The sequence below is a fragment of the Colias philodice genome, chromosome 26, assembly GCF_061535455.1.
Source record: "Colias philodice isolate Cphi_HAF_F1 chromosome 26, ilColPhil1 Martin Lab GWU primary, whole genome shotgun sequence".
In the NCBI taxonomy this organism is placed as follows: Eukaryota; Metazoa; Arthropoda; class Insecta; order Lepidoptera; family Pieridae; genus Colias; species Colias philodice.
Genome location: NC_143111.1, coordinates 6,772,484 through 6,798,409, shown reverse-complemented (window position 1 = coordinate 6,798,409; position 25,926 = coordinate 6,772,484). Strand labels below are relative to the sequence as shown.

The window sequence follows — 25,926 nt, the reverse complement described above, 5'->3', positions numbered from 1 at the left end:
GATTTGTTTTGCGTTTCGTTATGGCTTATTTGTTTATTTCAGACGCAATGTTTCAGCTTTCAACTAATGGGATTTAGCACAATTATGTTCAATCCGTAGCCAAAATTTGATTATCAAATAAATATTCATCTAGTCAGCTTCAATCCACAGATTAAGTTACATAAAATTAACTAACAATAATTAATTACACGGATTTACTTTGTAACAGATGACAAAAAGTTGTTTTGATTGTTTTTTATCAATAGCATTGTGATTACCACAAAAAAAGGCAAAGAAAAATCGCATACTCATTACTTGTTCTACAAACAATTGACTAACTCTATTGCCGTGTACAAAACAATCCGATGCTTTTGTAATGGCCGGCCATTGAGCGCCACCGTCGTCTATTTTTATTATTTTATCCGCTTACACACAATGTACTCGTTACATGCCCACGTAGTTTCGTGATACGAATGAGATTATCCGACAAGGTTTATTACATGGGCCTTTATCGCTGGACGCATTTGTCTCTCCGTCTGTAATGTGCCTACAGTCGCCCAATTGCGCAACTTATAATTGAGATATTGTTTACGTCCCGCCCGTAAAAGGGGTTATTACCGCACTATTCGCTCATAAAGGCAGCTTAATTGGCTCGAAAGTATGTTGGATATATACACACACACGAATAATGAGCGATTAATCAATGTCGTTAGCCAAAAAGTTATGAAACTAAGTTACACGTGTCCGCGCGTACAAAGAGCGAAATCTAAGAAAGTGATTATCAATCATAGCTCCTTGGAAACCGGCGTCGCCCTCCATTGAGCGTCTCCCGGGCTGAAGCATCTATTTCGGGCCGGGGTGGCCCAGGACGGGGAGCGGTGACGTCACCGCCCGCGTCCCGGGCCCGGCCCGCTCTCCCCGCTTTCATTGAACCGGCGAAACATGTGCGCGGCTATTTTCTTGTCAGCCGTTCGCTCAAGTGGAAAAATTAGTTTCTATTTCGCTCATGGCTTGATGATTGCTCACAATCTACATTATGGAGCCACTGAAATCGCGAACGTGGGTGGCGCGGCATTGATGCAGATATTTATGAACGTATATATGATACGCGGTAAGCCTTATTCCGATAATTGATTACATAAATCTTAGTTCAATTGAACTTGAATATCGCTCTTTATTACGCCATTTCTTTTCATCGTGTGTTTTTGTTCTCGATCATCGGTACCTATTACAATTTGCCGGATCACTTCACTAACAAAGGGCAAAATAATTTTAAGTAAAGGAATGGTATATATTCCATAGAACAGAAATATAATAAAGATGTTATAAACCAAAAACTGAAATAATTTATAACAGAATTCAGTAAAAATACCATTCTGTCTTTTGTCACCAAGACTTCAAGTTTCGTCTATTCAAATTCTACTTTCTAGAGAAATTCTGTCTCCATTAAATATTAACGAAAAATCTTTACTGATTTAACTACCTAATTATTTTCGTAAAACTTTTTAATAGACTAAACGAAGTTTCGGTAAAAAATAATTAGAAAAGTTGGGAATTTGTTTGAGTTTTTTATTACAAAATATTTGTCATTATTTCTTGACGAGAATATTCGAGAGTATGAACCTACTTACTGACATGCAAGTAATTAGGAATAGAGTCGAGACGACACCGATCTCACGACAAAACGGTCAGTTACCCATAGAGTAAATTGCAGGAACATTATTTGTTCAGTCTAATGCCCAATTTAATAAGACACCAGAGCGTGGGCGACGCCACTCTAAACTCTTTATAGTCACCAGGGGTCAATAACTGCTTGCCGTGTCCATCTCCGAGGCGATCGGATAAAAAATTCCAACCGCGTTCGACGAAGTAAAAAATACAGTTTGTAGCTACCTACGACGTTGAGAAAATTGTACAAAACCTTCAAAATACATATATATTTATAAATTATCTGGATGTTGGTGGATATTTTTGATATTCCAAAGATTTAGCTTCACTCTTTGAATTCATGTCAGTCTCAGAATCATGCTATGTTCCTGTTTAAAACTGATATAAATAAAGGCATCTCATCTATACTTAGTTCATTACATGAAATATTTCTCAGTATGATAAAAAAACCGTAAGAATACATATTATATCTTCCTTAAGTAATTTATCAAATTGATATTTCAAAGATCTCTATTCGGATTCTGAAATTATGACATAAGGCGCAATTTCGTCCAGCAGCAAAAGAAACCTAACAATCTAAAGTCTTCGACCGGCGCCCATAATAGCTACAACTATTCTTATATTCTTAGATACCTTTGAATCACTATCTAGCATCTCTATTCAACAATGCGAGTGGCACACGTTTGTTTCCCAATTCCCACACTCCACAAAGAGGTACATTGTGAAACAGACTCACATTAAAAACACACACATATATATATTATCATATACACGCTACACTGCACTAATGAACTGACTAAATAGCTAGACTTAGTTTAACTAGGGTTGCCAAATTATATAATGTACCTCTGTAGATAATCAGGCTTAGGCTTTGGCCTTGGCCCCTATGTATAATGGAACACTAATCCAGTACATTAGTGACCTGACAATAAATCTTTAAAATATATAAGTATGATAGATTATTACAATGTAATCTTCTTATTTAGTCTTTGTGATCTAAATCTTTTGTACCGTTGTTGTAAATTTTTTGAGACATTAAAATGTTAATTATTTCTTTATTACACTTAGTTTTCACTACGTAAAAAGACGTATACCACGTAATATCTTTTCAGATCTGCTGTGAACGTCTACGCTTGCTAATTAGCAACCCTACTTGAGAGACGGTTCACTTTTATTTTTGCTCCAAAATCTTAATTACAAGATGATTCCGTCGAGCTACATGTGAGGCATCTCTGTTTTATGTTTGTGTTGGGAAAAAATGCTTTTCTCCTATTCTTAATTTAGAGCTGTTTTCATAACAATAACTGCGTTAAAAACAACCGACTTCAAACTTGCACTTGCAACATTTACAAATACAGACAAAAATGCTCATAAAATAAAAACTACTGGGCCTATCCGAATAAAATTTTTATGGGACCAATTCGACACCATCCCGCATCGAACAAAAAAAGAATCACGTAAATCGGTTCAGAAACCACGGAGTAATCGGTGTACATACATAAAAAAAAAAAAAAACATACCGGCCGAATTGATAACCTCCTCCTTTTTTTGAAGTCGGTTAAAAATTTGTCGTATTACGACAGTAATTGGAAGTTATTCGTCGGTTATAATTGCCTTTTTTTTTACTCATTGTCTACCATACAAAAATTTTAGTTCGTTCAGTTAAATATTGAGCCTATAAAATAGAAACATAGCTTTAATTCTTAATTAACAATCCATCCATAAATATATAATGAATAAGGATATTGAAAAGGTTATACGATTTAATTTCCTGATTCCTACTTACCTTCCGCGGTTTTCATTTCATGGTTGACAAATTCTCGCGTTACCGTTGCTTTAAAATTTTAACCGTGAAATAATTTGATGAATGTTTATTGAAACAAATATTATTTCAATTGTCTACATTCACTTTCGCGGCAAGGGTAATTAATAAATTATTACTTTCTGTGGCATACACTACCTACTTCATATAATATGATTTAAGTCTTCTATAAATGTAACATTGTGCCTAACATAAAATAATTCAATATTTTTGAAACCAGCCTAATTAAAATTTAACACAACACATACCACTAAATATTTATCTCGCAGCTGATCAAAATAGATTCAAAATACCGATTTGAATAAATACAAAATACCAATTAGCCCATAGTAAATCCCGGTGAAACAAACAAACAAACAATTATTATCGGCACCCGCAGTGTTTACTGACCTCGATTGTTTCGGAGCACGTGTTTACACAATTTGTTTACCTGCAACATGAGAAAAAACACCCTTATTATAACTGTATACACTAGATAGTAGATACCTATGTGAAGTGATATATGGTTTTACAGTTGTAACAGTATGGAATGTACAATTAAAATAGCACACGAATATGGCATAAAAAGAAAATATGTTACGTTGATATATCCAGGTGCTAATGTTTCTTTTAGATACCTATACAGAAAAAACAATAAACCAATCGTTAGCTGATATTCCTTCTTTCCTTAAGAACCGAGAGATACAAACAAATTTCGTAATTGTAAGACAAATCTACCACGCACGCAAACACATAAAAGTTGGTCCGTTTTCGATAAGGATTAAGATGGATCCTATCTAACGGGCTATTGTATTTAATCAGACAGAAAAATAGCACCAAGATAGAACTGCTTTAATTTAATGGCCGTATAAACTCGTTTTTTCTATAGCAAATACTAAAATAATGACGTTCATTCTAAAACTACGATACGTATCACTAAAACCAAATACGTTTTGTATTAACTATATTAAAGAAAATCAAAAAACATGGATCCACGGTAGATGTCATTACTCATTACTTAGCCGTTGTAAGCCTCAAGCAAGACGTCAAGTATCGTGGGCGTCGAGATCTTGAGCCGGGCGATCTCATTTCATCAACTTTCGGAAAGGTTAAGTAAATTTACTGCTGGAATATGATATACTTAGAAAGTTAGCGTCTTGATGAAGCCAACAAAGTCTATGTATGCAGCTTTTTTGGGATCTTTTCGTAATTGTATGTGACTGCTGTCGCCGTCGGAAATTATGTTGAGCGGCAAAAAATATTTTATGAACGATTTGAGTTATTAAACATGTTAAATAATGTTAAATTAACTTACAAAGTCAATCGAACTAAATCCAATAATTACAATTGACGCAGTTGAATACTGGTACTATATTTTAAGCCGATGAAACTGGCACATTCATCATTCAAACCTTATACCGATCATTTAGTAATTCTCCCACACAACATAGCAGTATAGCAATTATTGCCTAACTGTTTCAATCATACTCGAATCTCAACAGCTAGGTATATACCAAGGTATATACAACTAACCTTTTTCTATGTCAGGCAAATGGAGCAAGCCTAAGGACAAGCTGCGACGGTCCATTAAAGGAAAACTCGATCGAGTGTGTGCGCAGTGCGATCAGACGTCGTGTCGCGATGTGTAAGGCGCAATAGGATCAGTTTCCTTTAGTGCTATTTATGTTCAATTGCATATTATTATTTCGCACACTTCCGAAAGATTGATATGCTTCAAACAAGTTTCGAATAAATTAAACATAATACAATAAAAACACTGAAGTCAAAGATATCATAGTAAAGGAAAACTTAAAGAAGCACCTGTAAAACATCGGAGAAAAAGAAAAATGATCATCGGATATCCATCATCGGTGTAAGCGACGGTTATTAAAAAAGAAAGTGCAAATTGCAGACCAAAAAGGACAATATCGATTAACAGTTTAATGATTCAATATTGAAACAAACTAGTTCCATAACAAGACAAACAGATCAGACATTATCACCCACATTACCTTATTAAACGCACAACCACATGTATCTAGTATAGTGCAATCAATGCAATTGATGTCTCGATAGCAAACTATTTATCATTGCAACGCTGAATGAGATCTTAACACAATGGACATAGAGTACAAAATGAATTTGCAACGATTTAATTTATACAGCCACCTCACGTTGTCGCACACGACTTTAATGGAATCGTTCTAAAACATCGGAGAATGCAATATAGCCGGCGTTTTTATGAATACAATGTCGGCGATTCTCTTAAAGGGGTCTCGGAGTGTACACTTGGAAGAAATTCCCTCAACCATTACCTCGCCCTCGTAAACGCAGGGGGTTAGAGCAAACATTTTTGGGGAAACACGAAGCCAGCTCAATGTATTTTCAACTGCTCAGCTATACTTTTTATTACCAAGTCCATCGAGGGAAGCTAAATTGTTATTCTGACTTATTTTCCTTCTTGTTCAAGAAAATTGCGAATGCTTTGTTTTTTTTTTATGTAAAGAGGGTTCCAATCCAGCATTCTTTGCAAAATAGCATAGAAGTTACTTAACAATATTTTTTTCGACCTTATTATATATACAGGGTGTCCCAAAAAGTAGTGATGAACGGAAGCTGGGAGGTAGAGGACCTAGAGAGCTATCCGAATCACCCCCATGTATGTTATGCGATTTTTCGTATTTTCGGAGTTATGACATTTTTTTCAATTTTTCATCTATCGCTGAGTACGATGAGATTTTTATTTATGGTGACGTGACTTATTGCGCTAGATGCTTGATTTTTTTTGTGTGGTAAGCTGAAAGATAGGCCAATTCAGTATGGTAACATTTACTATCGTTAGATCTTCGAATGGAATAAAAAAAGAATTAAATGCCAAGAAAGATAAAATTACCCAGTATGTTCACAACTTCAAGGGCCCATAAAAAAATAAAATCACATAAAAAAAGTTTTCCATTTGGCTTTTAAAAACTCGCTCTATCTATCAGGTAGCTACCCTAAAAATTTCATTTTATTATTCAGAAGGCTTCAATCGAAAAATTGAAATCTAAATGTGGTAAGTGCAAAAATTTTATTAACATGATGATCATTAAAACCAAATTAAAACCCATAAATAGGTGTTTAATTACCAGAAATTTTTAAAATAACCCCGCTGTTGCTCAATGCAAGTGCGACATCACCGTAAAAATATGTCTTTTAAATGTCTGAATGCCCTTTTATCATTTTTAATGGTTTCTTCTGCTACTATGAATTTCCGGGTTATTTCGTCCAAATTGTAGCATTCTCTCAAGTAGCCGAGGTCTTTTTAGTATCCCCATTGAAACAAATCAATGGGGTTTAGGTCGAGGGACCGTGCAGGCCAGGCTTTAAGGCAGGCGTCACCAGCGCATGCGCAGGCTGCAACGACCAATCCATCTTTCAGGGTATCTTTGCCCTTTAGCCTGGCCTCGACGGTCCCCGGACATAAACCCTATTGATTTTTTTCCGTGGGGATACTACAAAGACGAGAGACTGCCACAATTTGAACGAAATAACCTGGAAATTCATAGTAGCAGAAGAAACCATTAAAAATGATAAAAGGGCATTCAGACATTTAAAAGACAACTTTTTACGGTGATTTCGCACTTGCATTGAGCAACAGCGGGGTTATTTTAAAAATTTCTGGTAATTAAACACCTATTTATGGGTTTTAATTTGGTTTTAATGATCATCATGTTAATAAAATTTTTGCACTTACCACATTTAGATTTCAATTTTTCGATTGAAGCCTTCTGAATAATAAAATGAAATTTTTAGGGTAGCTACCTGATAGATAGAGCGAGTTTTTAAAAGCCAAATGGAAAACTTTTTTTATGTGATTTTATTTTTTTATGGGCCCTTGAAGTTGTGAACATACTGGGTAATTTTATCTTTCTTGGCATTTAATTCTTTTTTTATTCCATTCGAAGATCTAACGATAGTAAATGTTACCATACTGAATTGGCCTATCTTTCAGCTTAGCACACAAAAAAAATCAAGCACCTTCCGCAATAATTGACGTCACCATGAGTGAAAATATCACCGTACTCGGCGATAGGTGAAAAATTGAAAAAAACGTCATAACTCCGAAAATACGAAAAATCGCATAACATACATGGGGGTGATTCGGATAGCCCTTTAGGTCCTCTACCTCCCAGCTTCCGTTCATCACTACTTTTTGGGACACCCTGTATAATTGTCTACTCAATGATTCTTTCACAAAATCAACATAAACGGACCGACACTTCCAGGAGAGCTGGACAGAAAAAAAAATATCCTGTCTATTTCCCATAATTATGTGGTCTGCACCAAAAATTTGAGCTGTCAGTCGTTAGACATGTTATGTACAGGCAAGTATATCGTGCGCTGTTATCTATAGACGTAACTAGGCAAACATTCGAGCTCTAGGGTGCAATGCACTCGTCAATGCAGCCGCGACGACCTCGCACCGTGCGTCATGAACCACTTTGTTACAACTGAATAGAAATTAACTCGCCAACAATGCATTAACGCTCATCAGTATCGGCGATTCGTTGAATTGATGATATAATATCCATGAAACTGCGCTTGTTTTGGTGCTAAGGATGAAAGAGTTTGTCCTTACTCTGAGGAACTCTAATCGTTGTCCTAACCGATTCCGATAAAAGGGAGGATCACGCCACATTTAGAGCCCTAGCTATGTTTTTTTTATTGATTAGCATAGTTTATCGTCGTCCCTAATGTTCGAAAGGAACTAATATTTCAGTTTTTTTACTTTTCGTGAGATTACAAAAATGGTACCAAATAATAAACGTTCAACGAATACGCAACAAACGAGCCCACGAATGTTTCCAACTCACCCACGACCCATAAGCTCTTCTAACTTTCCTCCGCCCACACATTCGACACCATGCTTTCACCGGCCCAATAGATAAGCACTGAACGGTGCACAATGGACGGACAGACACGCTGAATACAAATGAACACTCGGCGCACTCGTGAAGGTTGGAACGAGACGGAGCCGGCAAGCGGCAGCTCGACGCTTGACAACTTGTGATAACGTAAATCACGAGGCCCGATATAAATTAAACATTTACTGGTTACATTTGGATTCAATGTTTCGTGGCGTTCAGCAAAAACACAGTGAAGACCATCCCGACGAATGGCCGACATGCATTTCGAGCGATGCTATCTTCTGTACTTTTTGTATGGTAGACGATGCTACTGCAATACAAAAAAGACCTCACAGATCATTAATGTTTACAATTTACATTTTAAAGAGAGGTGATCTTCATAGGATATACCAGACTAACCCAAAGATGTCCATTAAGAAATCCATTTACTCCCCTTATTATAGACGATATTTAGTTAAAGATTATGTAAAATTGATAACAAAACAATATAAAAACATTTTAATACTTTACGCAATACATCATCATTCATCATAATATTATACTTTATCTAATACCGAAGAAATCGCTAATCGTTTTGCTGTCAATGATTGTGATGATACATCATAACGTATCGTCTCGTCTAGTGGAAAATTATGGCTATAAACATTTAATAGATACCAATCTTTCATTAAACGTGGTTCATTAAAAATTAATCTGAAAGAAGAATTCTGGAATATACCGTGGAAAGGCTCTCCATAAAATGCTTCACTGCACATTTTCAATAAATGATAGCTGTACGTAGTCTTTCCAGATAGAAATTGGATTTTCCATCATGAAAAATAATTATCCGGTTTAAAACATACGCCGGAAATGTCGCCCCGACCCACACGGTTCCTGTAGATGCGACTTTTCTCCAATTAAAATGCTTTATGAGAAGTACGGATCATTTTTAAAAATGATCCGTTCTCCTTTGTATTGACAAAGGAGAAATGCACAGAATTGTTCTGGAATGCCTGAGAGCAAATCAGATTTGAGACATGACTAATTTTGTTAAGATTACAATTTATGATTAGATAGTGATACGTCAGAACTTAATTTCTAAATGGACGATAATTTCTCTGGGGGTACATAATTGTTGTGCAAACTTTATAGAAATAGAAGCATGTATGAACAATATATCAGGAGACTGAGCAAACAATTCACGTTATTACAATATCAGGGCAACATTAAGGAACTTTCCGGTGGTCTGAATAACGCATACTTGTTTGTAGCTCGCGTCGAATCGATCTCAATAATTTACTAAACATAATACGTAGCCAACATACGGTTAGCCTACATACAGCGTTCGAAGTTGCTTAACAAAATACAATGGTTCTAGTACACCGTACAAATTAAGTGCTGAGGAAAACCTGTGAGAAATCGGAGTAGAATATAAAGATAATGGCATTTCAATTTAGAATCGTTGTGAAATCCACAGAAAACCAAACAATGAGCTGATAAAACAAAATTCTACCACGCAACATCTACTTAACCAAAAATTTACGTCAAGACATGAATTCGCACGTAATTCTCGCTAGCTAAAGCTATACACATTTCATAGAAAGCATCAAATGACGTCGAGTCTCAAGCAGCGAGCTAGACATGTCACCCGGGGTATACAACACCCCATGTCTAAAAGGACCCTCGCCATACAAGCGCGGGTTAACAATACCCGTCTTATTGTTGACTAACTATATCATTAGCTTCACTTACACTGCTTTGAAGGCACGAGTGTCACCTTTGAACGTAACGAATGTAAGGTATTTAGAAGAATACGGTGAAGAAGGGGTGTATTAATGCGTTTCTTTGTGTTGTCATCGAAAGAGATTTTCTCGTGCCTTGTGAAAAATACTTTAATAATTCATTCTAAAAATAATTTTATAATTTGTAAATATGAGTTAAATTTGTTTAAAGATTGGGGACATCAAGTGCACTCAAAAAGATATACATTTTGAATGTGTTTAAAATTTGTCGTTATAAAAACATGCGAGATATTTTTGGATAATGAAAATATTATTTTTCACAAGATCCGAAGGAGTGAAGATAATAATTATTTAAATAATAAACATGCGTTAACAATATAAGTACCTACTCACGAAGAATCTGAATCATTACGAGTGAAAGTGGATAATATGTGGAATCATTTTGATATGAAAGGGTCATAAGTATAGTCATAAGCACGTCATATAAAGTGTACGTACGTTTATTTCTTTGACACGCATTTCATATTTTTGTATAAGCTAAGTCCATACTGAGGATGAATGGAAACAAGTAACAATAACCATCAACCAATCATAATGTTCAATCTACTTATTAATATTATTTTGAATCCGTATAAAATGTAAGTACCTCGGTCCATTCCCATATCATACCACGCCATCAAAATACATTCGAGGCGAATCACATCAAGTTTTATCACGTATTAAATTATGCAGTCCTTACTATATCTACGATATCTTCATCTAGGACCACTAGACTCTGATATCGGACGATCGCGCTTAGCTGTTCAAGATTGTAATTCCCTCATCAATTTCCGATAAAGTTTCAACACGAATTACACTAAACATAGAAATCTCATTTTTTCGAGTCCAAGCTGGCGGGTCGAGTGATTATTTCTCCTAAAGTTAAATAATGAAATTTGAAACGGCAGACGTTTCTTTAAAAACATGTCCCCGGGAGAATAACAGTGAAAGTTAACGACTATTTATCACGGTGACAAATGTACGAAACGCTCCGGTCCGGTTCGGAAAGTTGAACAAATCCGTTGCCAGAACGTTCAGCTCCATGATTAAACGATTTATCACCAACTTACTGGTAACACAAGAAAATGGCGCGCGTTCTAGTTAGCTGCAAGGTAATATTGCGGTTACGTCAATGCGAGATGTTCAAGATACTCCACTTCACCACTATACCTCAACTCGGAGAAAAAAATTCCTCAACAAAACTTTCGAATGATAAAGTCTCTGCTTTATATGACATGGAAATACTGTAATCAATTAAAATTTCAGTACGCACGTTCGTTACTCAGCTGAGAGCATCAAAAATTAACTATCAACTACACGGCTCCAACTGAATCAATTATTTAAAACTTTACCGCGAACCGTTTAAGCTCAATTACAAACCTCATATATGTAGGTTCGTACATCCCTATATTCTAGTCATTTGTAAATTATAAGTTGGCACATACAATGTTCATCATTCTGTAGATTCGAATATAGTGCCAAATACAACTCAAAAACTTGGTGCGAATAAGGAAAAAAATCACCTCGAATGACAGAAGCCATACAATAGAACCTGAAAATTCGTAGAATGAGGTACCAGGCGCTAATACACAGCGAGGAGTTTGGCATTGTCAGTGTGGCAACAGCGCGATTACGTAACTTGATGCGCGGGCGGCAGGGAGCAGGGTGACTGACCTGCATGGTCCGCTGTTGCCAATTTGCGCATCACGAAATCTTCATTGCATACGATGCGAAATTATGGCACGCCTAAATATGTGCACGTGAAGTACACCGACGGAATGCCCTGCTATCCTGGTACAAATCTGGACGAGGTTGCAACCTGAGCACGCGCGGTTCTTACATTGAAACTGAACTTCTTAAAAGCAACACACAGTAAAATATGTATCTGTGACAATAAAACTCATTCAAAATATATTATAACAGTCAGTATTAGGCTCCATTATTTCGCTACTTTCGACATTTGGCGTCTTTCCATAGTTATAGTATTAACAATGAAGTAAATAGTAAATATAAGGACAATAATTTAACATAATTATGGGTTAAATATATTGTAATCATTTTGTTAAATCAAGGCTGAAAACACTCGCTATAATATTTAAAACACGTATTATGGTCTTGAGTGTCACCTTCGAAAGGGTCAAAAATATATTTTTGATCACTTCCCTTTTTTGGATCAATGTTAAATATTTCACATAAAAACGTCTTATAACATCGTAATTGTCACAATCTGACACGACACGACTCAGGCGAGACTGTCCTTCGTCAATTAATGCTTCACTGAGACAGCAATTGGAACAATTCTCCAAAAAATGGCGTAAATAATGATCAATTTACTTTTATGTCAAGGTTCACGTAAAAGACGATAAAATGTTATATTACAATAATTAGGTTCAAACTTCAACACAAACAATTATCGTTTCATGTGTAATGATGGTTAAAGTACAGTAGTATAGTGACTAGTTCGGAGTCCTACAATTGCTACTACAACCTAAATTAATAATTGCTCACATTCCATATAGGTCGTGTTAATTCATGATGGGTTCACATGAAAAATTCGGATAGAAACAAGTCGTCATAGCAAACAGCTAACAATGTAGTTATTGGATATATTTTTATAGCAAGAATATAAGTTATAGTCTTGCGCAACTCGCAATTTCATCTAGACGTAACATCGGCAATTACAAAGAAAGCCAACCTACATACGGCTTATAATTGCACAACGTCACGACCCCATTAACCAGCCGTTGTCGGGTTTTATATATACGTTTAGAACGCGAAGAAAATGTATATGGAAACTTCTTTTTAAAAAATAAGACGTGTCAATGTAGTTCTTGCTAACCATCTAAGTGGAGCCAAATTTGGCACAAGAGCGCCTCCGCTACGTGCATATCACATCTATACGTTGCCACTTTACTGGGCGTAAACAACGTTGCGTCACGTCGGACACCAACGTAAACTGCACCTAAAGCTGAAGGCATAGAACACAAATCGCGATGGAGGACAACGCGACACGTTTATAACATCGTTATAATACTCGCTATAATTTAGAGTCACCTATTTTTTGGATGAAAAACATACCATTCGTCGCGACTACGCAGCGTGTAACAAAAACATCAATGACGCCAGCATTCAAATATATCTGTTTCCTGGTGATCGGATCCCGGGGATTATATTTGTCGTTGGAGCGCGAAATTTAATCGAATACATTTATTCATGCCGGCGGGTATTCATGATTTTAAATCTCATACGACCTTGCTCGGCCGCGGTGAAGAACGGAGTGGATTGGGCCGTTGTTTGTCGAGTAAATTTCCCAAAGTCGTCACGTTATCCCGTCACGCGGCGCGGGCTCCCGCCGCACGTGACGCTTACGCAAACTGTTTGTATTCCATCTCGCTTTGGATTGGGAAATGTGACAATGTGATAGCCACTCTGCATGCGCAGCGAAACGCCACAAGCAGGCCGCTGATCGGGTTGCAGCGTTGCACAAATCTTGCACTGTACGCTTGTTGCCACTCGCCTGCTTTCTTGCGAGTTGCTTTTTCGCAAGTATTTGCAATGTTCTCGTTTACGCCACTTGCACGTATTAAATATAAAAAGTCGATATTGATTTACGATCCAATTTGTAAACTATTCCATTTTTATGTATCCTTCAGAATACATAATGATATGTGGCTTATATGTTACTAAGTAGGTAGTAAGTACAATATTAACTAGTGTACCTAATTCTTGCAACTGAAATATAGTTTTTGTCAATTTTATTTACTCAACAAAATATTGAACAATGGACAGGATAAATTTATGCATAATAATATCATCGATCATATTTTAAAGTAATTAACATTAACATAATTAGCATTCACCGATAATTCCCATACATCATTCAGCACAACATTCAACATCTAGCAGCATATACCACATATCGAAGTCTTCAAACAATGGGCCGCAACCTGACACCCGGTAGTTAAGAACAATAAAGGATTGCAGTAGAATTCGGAGCGTCGTGTAACAAAACCCGGCGATACTTTCCAAACTGGCCCAGATGGTAGTAACGGTACAACAACGATCGACAGATGCAACCGCTTGCTAAATTCGATTGCTGAAAAATGTTGAAGCATTCTTCTGATATTCGCGGATATATTTCTATCTAGCTACGTTTTACGAGAATGTTTTTTGTGAGGTGTTTATCATCTTAGTAATTTTAAATTTGATATCTAGGAATTAGCTTTTACCTACTTATAATTGAATAACAAGACAATTATATAAGCCGATATCAAGATTATAATCTTAAACTCTTTATTCTACGGTATCACCTAATATTAGTTTAGAGATAATTTTACAATTAGTATACTTAACAATCTGAAGCTTGTATCTATGTAGTATGAAATCATTATGGTACTGGGCAATTTAATATTTTCTACTATGTTTATTCATACGTGCAATGTCACGCGACATCACCTGCAAATTGATTTAAGAAAAATTAATTTTCATTCATGATCAGAGATCCATTCGCAATGTGTGGGATATTTGTCATTTTATTGGTTTAATTACAATGACTTGTGATTGAAAATTGCAAACAGTCCTCCTAAAATAGAATTTAAACTGATTTTTTTCTAGATATTGCATTATAGTATAAACAATGAAAATAAACAATAGTGTTTTGAAACCATTTAGAGGCCTGTGTTATCTCGCTTGATCCCTCTTCTAGATCTTAAATTTTTCCATCAATATAATTTTAATTTCTATTCATTCGCAACAATCTATTGTCAAGTAAACCTCTTGGTTTACTATTTTCTTACTGCATTAAAATTGCCATTGTTGAAACTTCATACCTATATAAATCTATAAATTATCTTCAAAGATTGGGCATCTGTCAGAAATCAGAATGTAATAAGATGACAAGATTCAATTTGTTAAGCGATTTCTTTTCTCATTGCTTATCTGTTAAGGGACAGAGAGAGCTTTAAAGAGTAACATAGCATAGAAAAAAGCGGCTAATATTGCACTCCTATCTCCGAACTGTACTTTATAAATCTTTACCATTACAGATTAATTCCTATTTCTATACACAACAACAAGTCTACACCAAACAAAGCATTTCGGATTTCCAAGATCCGGCAAGATTCAATTGTCCATATTTCCAGCACACCGGAGACAGTGTTGACCGCGTCCAATCGCGAGGACGTACAACGATTATATCCAATTAGCCGGAGGAGGAGGCCTGGAAACCCATTTACGGAGTGCTCAGTACCATAGTATAGAGAGAAGCAAGTTATCTTCCAACAAAGGTGTACCTAAGCGCTTCGCGTACATACAAACGGCGCTAGGCGTAGTACGTACGCGAAGCGCTAGGCCACGCCCCCGTTCATGCACGCACGCACGCACACAACGCCGCTAGGTTCCTTCTCATGGACCGTTCTCGTCATTGCTGTGAGCGATTAGTGTTTGTTTATATGTACAATTATTTAAAATATCAATGTGACAAGTGACAACCCTGCGCCTCGGGAGATTTGGTACCGTAGGCTTAAACGCTGGGAGTCGGCCTGCTTCTTTCTTTATACTATGTCAGTACTCAGTGTTCAGAGGACGGACGTCAATTGAGACGCTGGCCGTTCATCCGGACGTTTGTACGAGGAGAGGTCACGCCGGCGAGCGACCGTTATCGTTTGGCAGTTGATAACTGTATTGCAGTTTACGATGCTGTCGTCTCTGTGTATTGTAGAGAGAACGTTTATGAAACTGAATGGTAAACCTTTTGGGGACTAGCTGATACTATATCAAATGCGTAGCATATGCTTTAATTTCCACAAGAATTCGCTTCGAGTAGGTATATGAATCGCTTATTCATTCCAAACCTTTTTTCTTAAAATTTGGAAACTTCTCGATATATCGATCATTAATTAAACACCTCATAGATAACCACTTTAAAACAAGAATTCGATTACTCATCAAACAACTTGACATTTCCAATCGCCGTGAAACAATCATAAAATATTTTTATTTATTAAAGTTTTAATAGCTCCAGTTTATCGAATCGTCCGTATGCACTGACCTTCACAATTGTTTCACTTAAAGCGCAGCTGTTACAAATAAAATCGTTAATAATAAAAACAATTCAAAGCCCGTATCACAATTACTTCGAACCGCAGACAAACTAATCACACCTTTATATTTTATCATTGTGATATGTCGGCATTTATTTCAATGTTATTTGTGTCATATAATAAATGTGAAGGTAACTTTGTCTGTTGCGTTGTCACACACGAACTGCTCAAAGGAATTTCTATCTATATTCATACATAAAGATAGATCCTTAGAGGCTAATTATGTTGCGAAATCAGAAGTCGAAAGAACACAGTGAAAAATATAATTCTATTTTGACAGAGAATTATTTATCGTACAATAACGTGAAATGCACGTTATATCGTAGATCTAATTCGATATTACAAATGATATTAAGGCTTTGAGTAATGGCTTCCAATATTATGAAACAAAATATAACTAATGTACCAAACATGTGCCTGCAAATGGCCGCCATAGGCCATAGCCCACGTGAAATACGTAATACGTTATCGTATATTTCACTTTGACCAATGAAATTAACTCTTCAGAATATTCATATTATGATCATTTCATAAATATAAATACTACAGTATAACATATGTATTTGTATTTCTCAGTAGCTAATAAAAAAGACTATTTATAATTGAAAACTTACTTCTGATCATCAACGATCACATATACCTATTATGCAAAATCTTCTAATAAATACATATAAAATAACGTATTGCTGTGTTTATAGTTAGACTCCTCCGAAACGGTTTGACCGATTCTCATGAAATTTTGTGTGCATCTATTTTTCATACCCCTAAGTGATAAGAGTAAGGCAGTACTACGTTTGCTGGGCTAGCTAGCAGCTAGTGACTATATAAAGCTGACCTTAAAAAGCGAATCGTCCGGTAGCGCGTGGCTAGCGAGCGGGCCGGCTGGGCTCAGCACGCGGCGCTTCTTAGCTGGCTGGCGGGCCGGCGACGCTGCCGGCGCTGGCGTGTACACTGACTGCGCGCTGTGTGCCTGACCGTTGCAATGCTGTGACTGCTCCGGGTACATGACATGCATTCCCTGCTGGTGGAAACACACACGTTCTATACTCGTGTATATGGCGACATTTGAGAGGTAAAATGTGGGGACGTTTGTGATTTTGGATAACAAAAAGACGTTATATAGGTATAGAGAGAAAAAAAATATGTTAAGTAGGTATGTATAGAGAACAATACATGTTGTTATGAATTTTTGATAGGAATATTTATTAAATTCTATTAAGTTAGATCAATATGCTTTTAATTGAATGTTACGAGTTAAATGGGATCGATCATTCCTAATTGATAGTTATATATACAGGTATATATGTACTAATACATTTATATTAAGCCTATTTAAACCCACACAAGACACCTACTAGGTATACAAGAACATTTTTTATCTAGAAGTTGTTGCCTATGATCGGACATTCAGTATTATAATATTCAAGCTTTTTCATCCTGAGATGTTTAACACTGTTATGCTGTACATTCAACAAAATATCTTTACATCTTCACCATTATATACAAGTGTTCGCAACTCCGTCGGTAAATCACCGACAGTTGCTAACAGACAAGGCCTTGGTGGATAGTTGTTTATGAACCTATTTGTTTAGAGTTTAGACAAAACGCATGTACATATTGTTATAGAAGCATACATTGCCAGAATATTTTTATATCTACAGATGTGATAAATTCATGTGGTTTTACTTAGATTATATAAATAAAATAAAAATAACAAAAAACGGTCCTTACAGTATATTTAATATTTATCTATAAAATATGAAATGAATCAATAGTGAGCCGTAAGTCGTAACCGTAACCATACATCACAGTAACTGGCATGTGAAATAAACCATCGCCAATTAAACAATTACCGCTGTTGTTATAATGACTGAAATCGAGATTATACCTGTTCAACAATCGAGTAGTCCATGAATCATCGCCCTAAACCGCGCCCTGAATTAACGACACGCAATAAGACGTCCGCGTCGAGCAATTTTAATATTTTTCGAGCTTCCACCATCTTCGTAATTTTGTAAAAAGCATCATAAAAAGCGAGTTCCATTCGCCAGCGGCAGCCATTAACCATTCAAACTTATCTCTTTTCCTCGAATTGTTATGTACCTATTGTTGATAGCGTAAATGATGGCGAGAATAAACTGCAACAAATATTTATCTTGCACGTTACGTTCGTATCGACGTGTTATTATGTACTTGTATCGCAAGGAAACATATTCATCGGAATTTTTTTAAATTTGGAGATTACATCTTCAATATGCGGGAAAATACAAATCTCGTAATATCGAAGCATATCGGCTGTTATTAGTGTTGCCGCTCGATAGTCCACTATCGATAGTCTATCGATTAACTATCGATAGTTGGGGAAAAGCAATAGTATCGATAGCACTATCGATACTATCGATAGTGTCGATACTATCGATAGTATCGATAGTCCTATAAGCGTAAATACTATCGACACATAGCAATACCATCGATAGTATCGATACTATCGAAGCTCAATATCGAACGAACTATCGATACTATCGATAGTGTCGATACTATCGAAGCTCAATATCGAACGAACTATCGATACTATCGATAGTGTCGATACTATCGATAATATCGTCCCATCGATAGTGACCTTTTTCTCGATAGTATTGCTTTATCAATAATATTATAGTGGATGACAGAGAACTAGATGTTTGGTTATAATACTTTTCAAGTTATCTATTGGCGCTTTGTACAATCCATTTTTTTTAGTTCGTTAATTCGTAATCCAATAAGCCCATTGACTGACCCATTATACCAAGAAATCTTGAACAATACTATTGCACAATTTACTACTATCGATAGCTCAAAACTATCGATAGTATCAGTACTATCGATAGTATCGATTGTAGTTGCAATATTCAGTAGCAATAGTATCGATACTATCGACAGTATCGATAGTATAGCAACTATTGGCAATCAATACTATCGATTTTATCGATACTATTGCAGTTCATCAATAGTATTCCATGATTAACGATATCGATAGTATCGATAGTATCGATAATATCGATACTATCGATAGTGCTATCGATATTCTGACTTATTTTCAAGGTCAACTATCGATAGTCAAACTATCGATAGTTCGGCAACACTAGCTGTTATCAATACCTTAATACTACAACAATATCCACCAAAAAATACCACAAAAAAATTAGTACTAATATTATGAAGTTTACAGTTCAAGTCGTAAACAACCTCATGCTAACGACTTGAACTGTAAAATAGTGTGTTTATTCATATAAACACATTATTTTACAGTACAGTTAAGCTCATGCTTAGTTGTACATTTATTAATTGCAATTGTATCATTCTTTTAATCGCATTACCACATTACGATATACTAGCCCCTTTTTTCAAAGGAGTGCCGGCATTAAAGAAATTGCAATTCTGAAAAATCATAGATCTATCACGAGAACATCAAGTTATAAAAAGGGAATTCGAAGAACTGAATACTTTAACAAGAACCTTCTGTGACGCACGCAAATAAACGCGATTACGTATTACATATGCCGACCGGTAGCCATGTGTTTGTTGCACAGACATAGATAGACTACGCAAGTACCGCGATCTGTATGAAAACCAAGCGTGTCATATTTTTTGTACTGACCTTGACGCGTTATGACGTCACGAGCGCTTTTTAGTGATGGTAATTTCATTTTACGCTAAATCGATTATGACGCCACTCGCGCGGCGATTCTAGTATCGTCCTATCCCATCGAAGTAAATCGAAAGAAATCAGATCAAACTAGATCTATGTCTAAGAGGTAATTAAATAAATGAATCGTAATCGATTACTTAATCGATTCAAGACAGAAAAATGATAATTACCATAGACAGAGGAATGATAAAATAAATTTATAAACCTTTTAATATTCTAACAAGTAAACTAATGTGTTTTAGCTTTTTCTTACATATGCCCATTGCGTTACCGTGTACTACGTACTAGAGAGGCCATCGAAAGAAAGTAATGAAACTGTCAATCAATCAATCTTTATGTCCCGTTGCATCAATCCATTTTTCTTTTATGTTCGGGTTACTTGGAAAACTGAAAAAACAAACATAGTCTAAGCAATAAGGAGTTTTCTTAACCCGGCGTCATTGTGGTAGAAAACAGATACGCGAACGTTGAGGTGGGTCAATATTACCCATATATTTTATAGTTGTTATTTTTAAACTTTTTAAGAAAATTAGTATTCTGTGTTATTATTATAGGTTATAGGTATTCTGGTTTTGATAATATAAAATAAAAATAATAATTAACCAACGTTTTATTCACTTTAATCAACTTTGACATAAACTCATAAAAATAGGAACAAAATATAGACCTCTTACGTTTTCATGTCATTACTACGCTAATAACCAGTAGTTTTGGTTACAAATAGTATTTTTATAAACTTAAGTCTAATATATATTAGAAAAAAACTTTAACAAAGATAATTAGAATCTTCATTGTAAATGAAATCAATACAGAAAGCCATGATGCGTTCAGGACAAATAAATTTGGGGCAAGCTTGACAAAAATGTTTTGTTTTACTATTTTTATTTCCGGACACACTTAACATATTTTGCAGGTGGCTCCTCTGATGATCCACCAATAAATTCTCTGATTCTTTTACCCATTTGTCATTGCTATCGATCAATTCCTGGCGAATTTTCAAATGTTCTAAGACCAGAGCAAGACCTAAGTTTTTCAAAAAATTACGTCGCTTATCGTTTGGTTTGTTTTTATTTATGCGATGTATTATAAGCGCATTAATTCCTATGTGTCGAACATGGCAAAAAAATTGTCAGGGGCCACCTTTTGGAGTTACGACTCATATCATATGAGGCGCAAAGTTCATCAGGGACGTCAACCCCATATTTAGCTTTATTGTAAAAGGTATTGAATTCGGGTTTTCTCTATTCTCCGCTTGAAACACACTCCGGACTCTAAAATGATCCTCTTCTTCTACTTCATCATCATAATAAGGTAAGTCTGAGTCAAATAGAGTCTAAACCCGCCATGATACGTGATATTTTCTATGATATCCGTTTATAGTACCTATTTTATAATAAGTACCTGTTAGACAAACAAAAACATTAAATTCACAGAAACAAGCAAAAAAAAATGTTTGCAGACACCAAGAAATCCTACATAACAGTAAAAATCGATAACTTAGCCATGGCACGAAATTGTTACATCAATTGTGAGGATGGGTCATATTTACCTTTTTCGAAAATACACGCGTGTAGCTCCCAGTACACTCGACGTCGAAAGGATTTCACTTCCAAAATGTTTAATGTACATTATTAGCTCCAGCTACTACAAAGAACAGCACAATCGTGCACGTAATTACAAAGATATTGTAAATTATAAACAAGCCGGGTCATTTTGACCCAACCTCAATGACGCCGGGTTAAAAAACTCCCAAGATGACACTTTAACTAATGGCGTCCATGTCATAATATTTATTTTTAGTACCTTTGTATTAAAATACTTAAAAGTTCTAGGTCAAGTCGTATTAAATGACAAAAAAAATCTATGCCTTTTTTTCTGAAAAATTGCTCCTTCAAATTATCATTTTTCTGTTCGATTATAAAATCGATTAGAATCGAGAACTGTTGCATCAAATGAACATCACTAACCACAAAATTGGACAGAAAAATGAGAACAGAAAAATGAGAAGACGCTATTCATTGCTTGTTATCATACGACTCGATCTTTACCGTGCCAAGTAAAAGCCGCAATGTATTCCGAATCATTTCGTATGATTTGGTATCCGTGTTTGTCACGATCGTTTTCCACAGATATTCTTTATTTGATTTTAAAATAAATAGTGCATATTCTGATTAGAAAATTACTTACCGGTGGAAGGAAACATCTCTGCTAACTCGGCCACTCACAGCTGTGGAGTTTCTACAGTTTATAACGGCGTAATTCGGCATTTTACTTTATTCAGCTTCATGTCTTTCCTTGGCGAACTGCAAGCGCGGACTGAGTGTAGGCCAGCGTCAAGTAAGTTTCATAATCTTAGTTTGGACACGGGAAGTACATACACTCGCTTAGTCTATCTTGATACATGTCCGTGGTTTGTTGACTACACGTTACATGCACACATATACGTATAGGTATATATTTTGTCTACCAATACCATGAATCATGACTAGACTTTAATTTGCATAAAATAAACACCAACAAACGCTTTACTACGTGCAGTTTGAAACTAATTTGTTTGATTCGAAACGAGAGAAGATATTTATTGGGAAGAGGCTTACGGAATGCAATGTAGCAGCGCTTACTTTGATCAAGTACATTTTAAGAGGTATTCATTCCTTGCAGAAGCTTACTAAATTCAGTAAAACAATGTACATACCTACAATAGATAAGGTACTTATAGTACATAGTTTTAGGTGGTTTTAGTGAAACTACCTATTTTAGACGCGAAATTAATTATTACTACAACCAAATACATAATTGTGGCATATGGCTGCATATCTGTTATTTTTTTCGTTATAAATTTCACATGACGACAGTCGACCAGCCCCCGTAAAAAAAGGCGTGTCAAAAAAGTTATACATGACAGCCGTCATCCAGCGTCCGGAAAAAGAGAGATCACATCAACGATACCATACGCTACCCTACCCTACATTATTTAAGCGTACACTCATTGAAGCCCGCTTAGTTGTTTCAGAAGCCCACCACTATCACGGCTATCGACTTTCTAACCGCGTGGGTGACACGGCGCACGACAGCTACAGGCGCAGGTTACCCAGCAGATACCTTATCTAGAGCCGGTCAATTAACATCACGAGCTTGCTGAATGAGTGGAGAAAGTTCGAGAATGGACATTTCAGCTAATGGCACTTGACATGCAACACCATTAAAGTGGACCTTCAAATTATGTTTGTGTATCGTTACGTCAGTCGAGACGTTTGTACAATTTTAACATTTTTACATGTTTCGTTGTATGACTAAATGACTCGATTAGTACAATTGTATTGCGTATGAACGTACTTTCGTGGCGATGGAATACATTTACAGTTAGCAACAACAATTTTTCATTAGAATTTAGATCCTATCCTATACTTGTATTCTTGTGGCGTGGGCGTGGCACACGGGAGTTTTATTTTGCGTAAAAAGTTTGTGTATAGAGGCAGTTTTATGTATTTTGCAAAGATTTTGGTATTTAGCAAGATTTTGATGCCCATGCAATTCTGTTTACGCTATTAACTATAAATACCCTGGCGCGCGATTTAACTAGGAAACCGCCTAAAAGCCCACAAATTGAAAATCACCCACTTATAATTGCCCTGCAGCACTACACTCCACGGTCTAATCTATTTTCCAGACAAAGGTGTCGGTACTACGAGATCTTCGCTAAGGTCGTGCCGAGTCTCGGCCCCAGCGAAATGTCACAGGCACCGTTACAGCGAACGCATAACGGCCTACCATTGTATCTGCGCGCACGCACGGTGTCGCAACACTTGACGATTCTATCGGCCGATTGGTTCTGGGGAAATCGGGCTTCGATTTTCTCTAGTTTCATTAGCAGATAATTTATTTCAATACAAAATTTTTTAATAAATTATTATTAGAAGCAGAATCTGGCTGAATAAGATACATTGTCTTTTGATTTGCCATTTGCTAAATTGTTGAACACTGGCAAGGCCATGCCAACTTGGTTACAAAAAAATTATTTATTTCACAACAACTAGCTTAAAAAAGTAATATTTCCAAAATGTACCTTAATGATTTGATTTTGTATAACAAGTACATACGAATAAGTCAAATTCCATAACTTAATTCAAAATATCATAAATGAAGATTTTTTTAAACTTGTAAGCAATTTAAAAAAAGATAAGGTGAAAGTTCAATAGTGTTTTAACAAACAGTAATTATATATTTCTTACAGCCAACTGGTTAAATCACCCAATTCATTAATACACTCGGATGCTGATTATTATTAGTATACTGTTGTTATATTAAACTTTATCATTCCGATAATTTATAAATTGGCATTGGCTGTTAGCTGCAACTTCATATAGGTATAATGTGAAAAGGTGTTGAGAAGTTTGCATATTTTTATATTATATTATTGGGTTTTCTATATTCAATTACCTTGACGCAACAAATTAAAGCATATTAGGTAAATAAAACCTTATCTATCTAAAGAATGTAGGATTTTATCTACATTTAATTACGCTCAAAAGTATTTAGTGCTAGAGATAATTTTCATACAAACAAATTTCAAGATGATCTGGGAAACTGATGATACTTTATAGAAATAATACCCAAGTAGCGAATGACAATAAAAATTCTTGATTGTAAAACAAATATAAAACAAATATTAAAATAAAAGCATATTATATTTGTAACTATTATAAATTCCGTCGGTACGTAAGATTGCGGTAGCTGAAATCGATATCAGACATATGATATGTAGGTATAACGTAAATCTGGAACAGCTGTTTAAATTTAAAAACTCGTATCAATTTTAGTAGATATTTTCAAAGCATAAAATATATGATTATCGTTATAATAAAACATACGAAGTTACATAATAAAAACAGTCACACTAAATAAAAGCAAAACGGGAGCTGTTAAAACTAAATATAAATTCCAATAAGATTAAAAATAAACTGGGTTATTTATTTACGTTTATCATAGACTACAAAGTGAAACATATGATTTGTTGTAGCATGTGATGAAAATAGATAAGGAATTATGCATAATTCAACATTTAACGTTAAAATGAAGCAATATTAAGTTTAAATAGTGAGAAAATATATAGAATGTTTTCAAGAAACTCACACGTAGCCAGTGAGCGGTTGATATCGCTCAGTAGAAAGCAATAAACGACGCCGCGATTCCGTGAGAACCAGTTATTTTCCACACAATTTTTTCACTTGAAATTGCAGTCAGATAGTTTCCTCACCTTTCAGAGATAATTCTTTGTCTGTATGATCCCACTATCATGCTGGAGAAGCACACGAAAGCGGACAAAGGGTCCTTCAAAACACAGCCATTTTGAAACAGTTCATATGAATGTTACGTGTACTGCGAGCGTACAGTTTTGTTGATCGAAAGATGGAAAAAAGATTATCCATTCGCACTCATTTTGAATTCAAAGCACAGTAAAACTAGCACTAAACATTTCACACACTTTTAGGTACGATTTCACTTCATACTTTCGCACACACCCGTACACGTCGCAACAAAGTCCGTCGAACGGAAACGACGAACTCACACGAATGGCGCTTGAACAAAATTCGAATGGCGGACCAGCGAGTAGCGACATAACGTTCAGTGTTGCCATAAATATCTTCATTTTGCACTAATGACATAAACATTATAAAACTGTATTAAAAAACTAGTTTAATAATTAAAAATCTAATTCATCACAAGTTCATTAAATTTTCTAATAAACTTGTCAATTATTTTGAAAAATATCAATACAAATCAAATATTTTTCCATTTCGAATCCATAGACAATAAATTTATTTAATTTTCTTCATAAGTTTTCTTTGATACAATTTTTGAATCGTGAATCTTCATTTTGTTAAACTTCACTTTTAATTTTGTCAGTGCATAATATAAAACGGCATGTAATGACATGCGAATTATATAACTTAAATATCCCAATATTTAATAATTATTTATTATTACATGTATTGATTATCTGTGAAGTGGGCGTCGC

General features: G+C 35.5%; 1 protein-coding gene across 9 annotated transcripts in view; it reads right to left on the bottom strand.

The window, feature by feature from the left end:
* Positions 1-25,501, bottom strand: part of Hipk (Homeodomain interacting protein kinase) — a 116,174-nt gene extending 90,673 nt beyond the window's left edge. For 5 of the 9 annotated variants that reach the window (XR_016317762.1, XM_089711436.1, XM_089711440.1 and 2 more), the window contains exons 1-2: positions 25,041-25,501; positions 17,055-17,240 (exon numbers count right to left, since the gene is read on the bottom strand). Coding sequence is in view for 8 of the 9 variants with exons in the window: in XM_089711436.1 (XP_089567562.1) it covers positions 17,055-17,234 (180 nt within the window). In the remaining variant the exon portion in view is untranslated. The remainder of the gene's footprint in view (positions 1-17,054; positions 17,241-25,040) is intronic. The other 4 variants (XM_089711438.1, XM_089711437.1, XM_089711439.1 and 1 more) reach the window with 4 other exon arrangements.
* Positions 25,502-25,926: the final 425 nt, after the last annotated feature.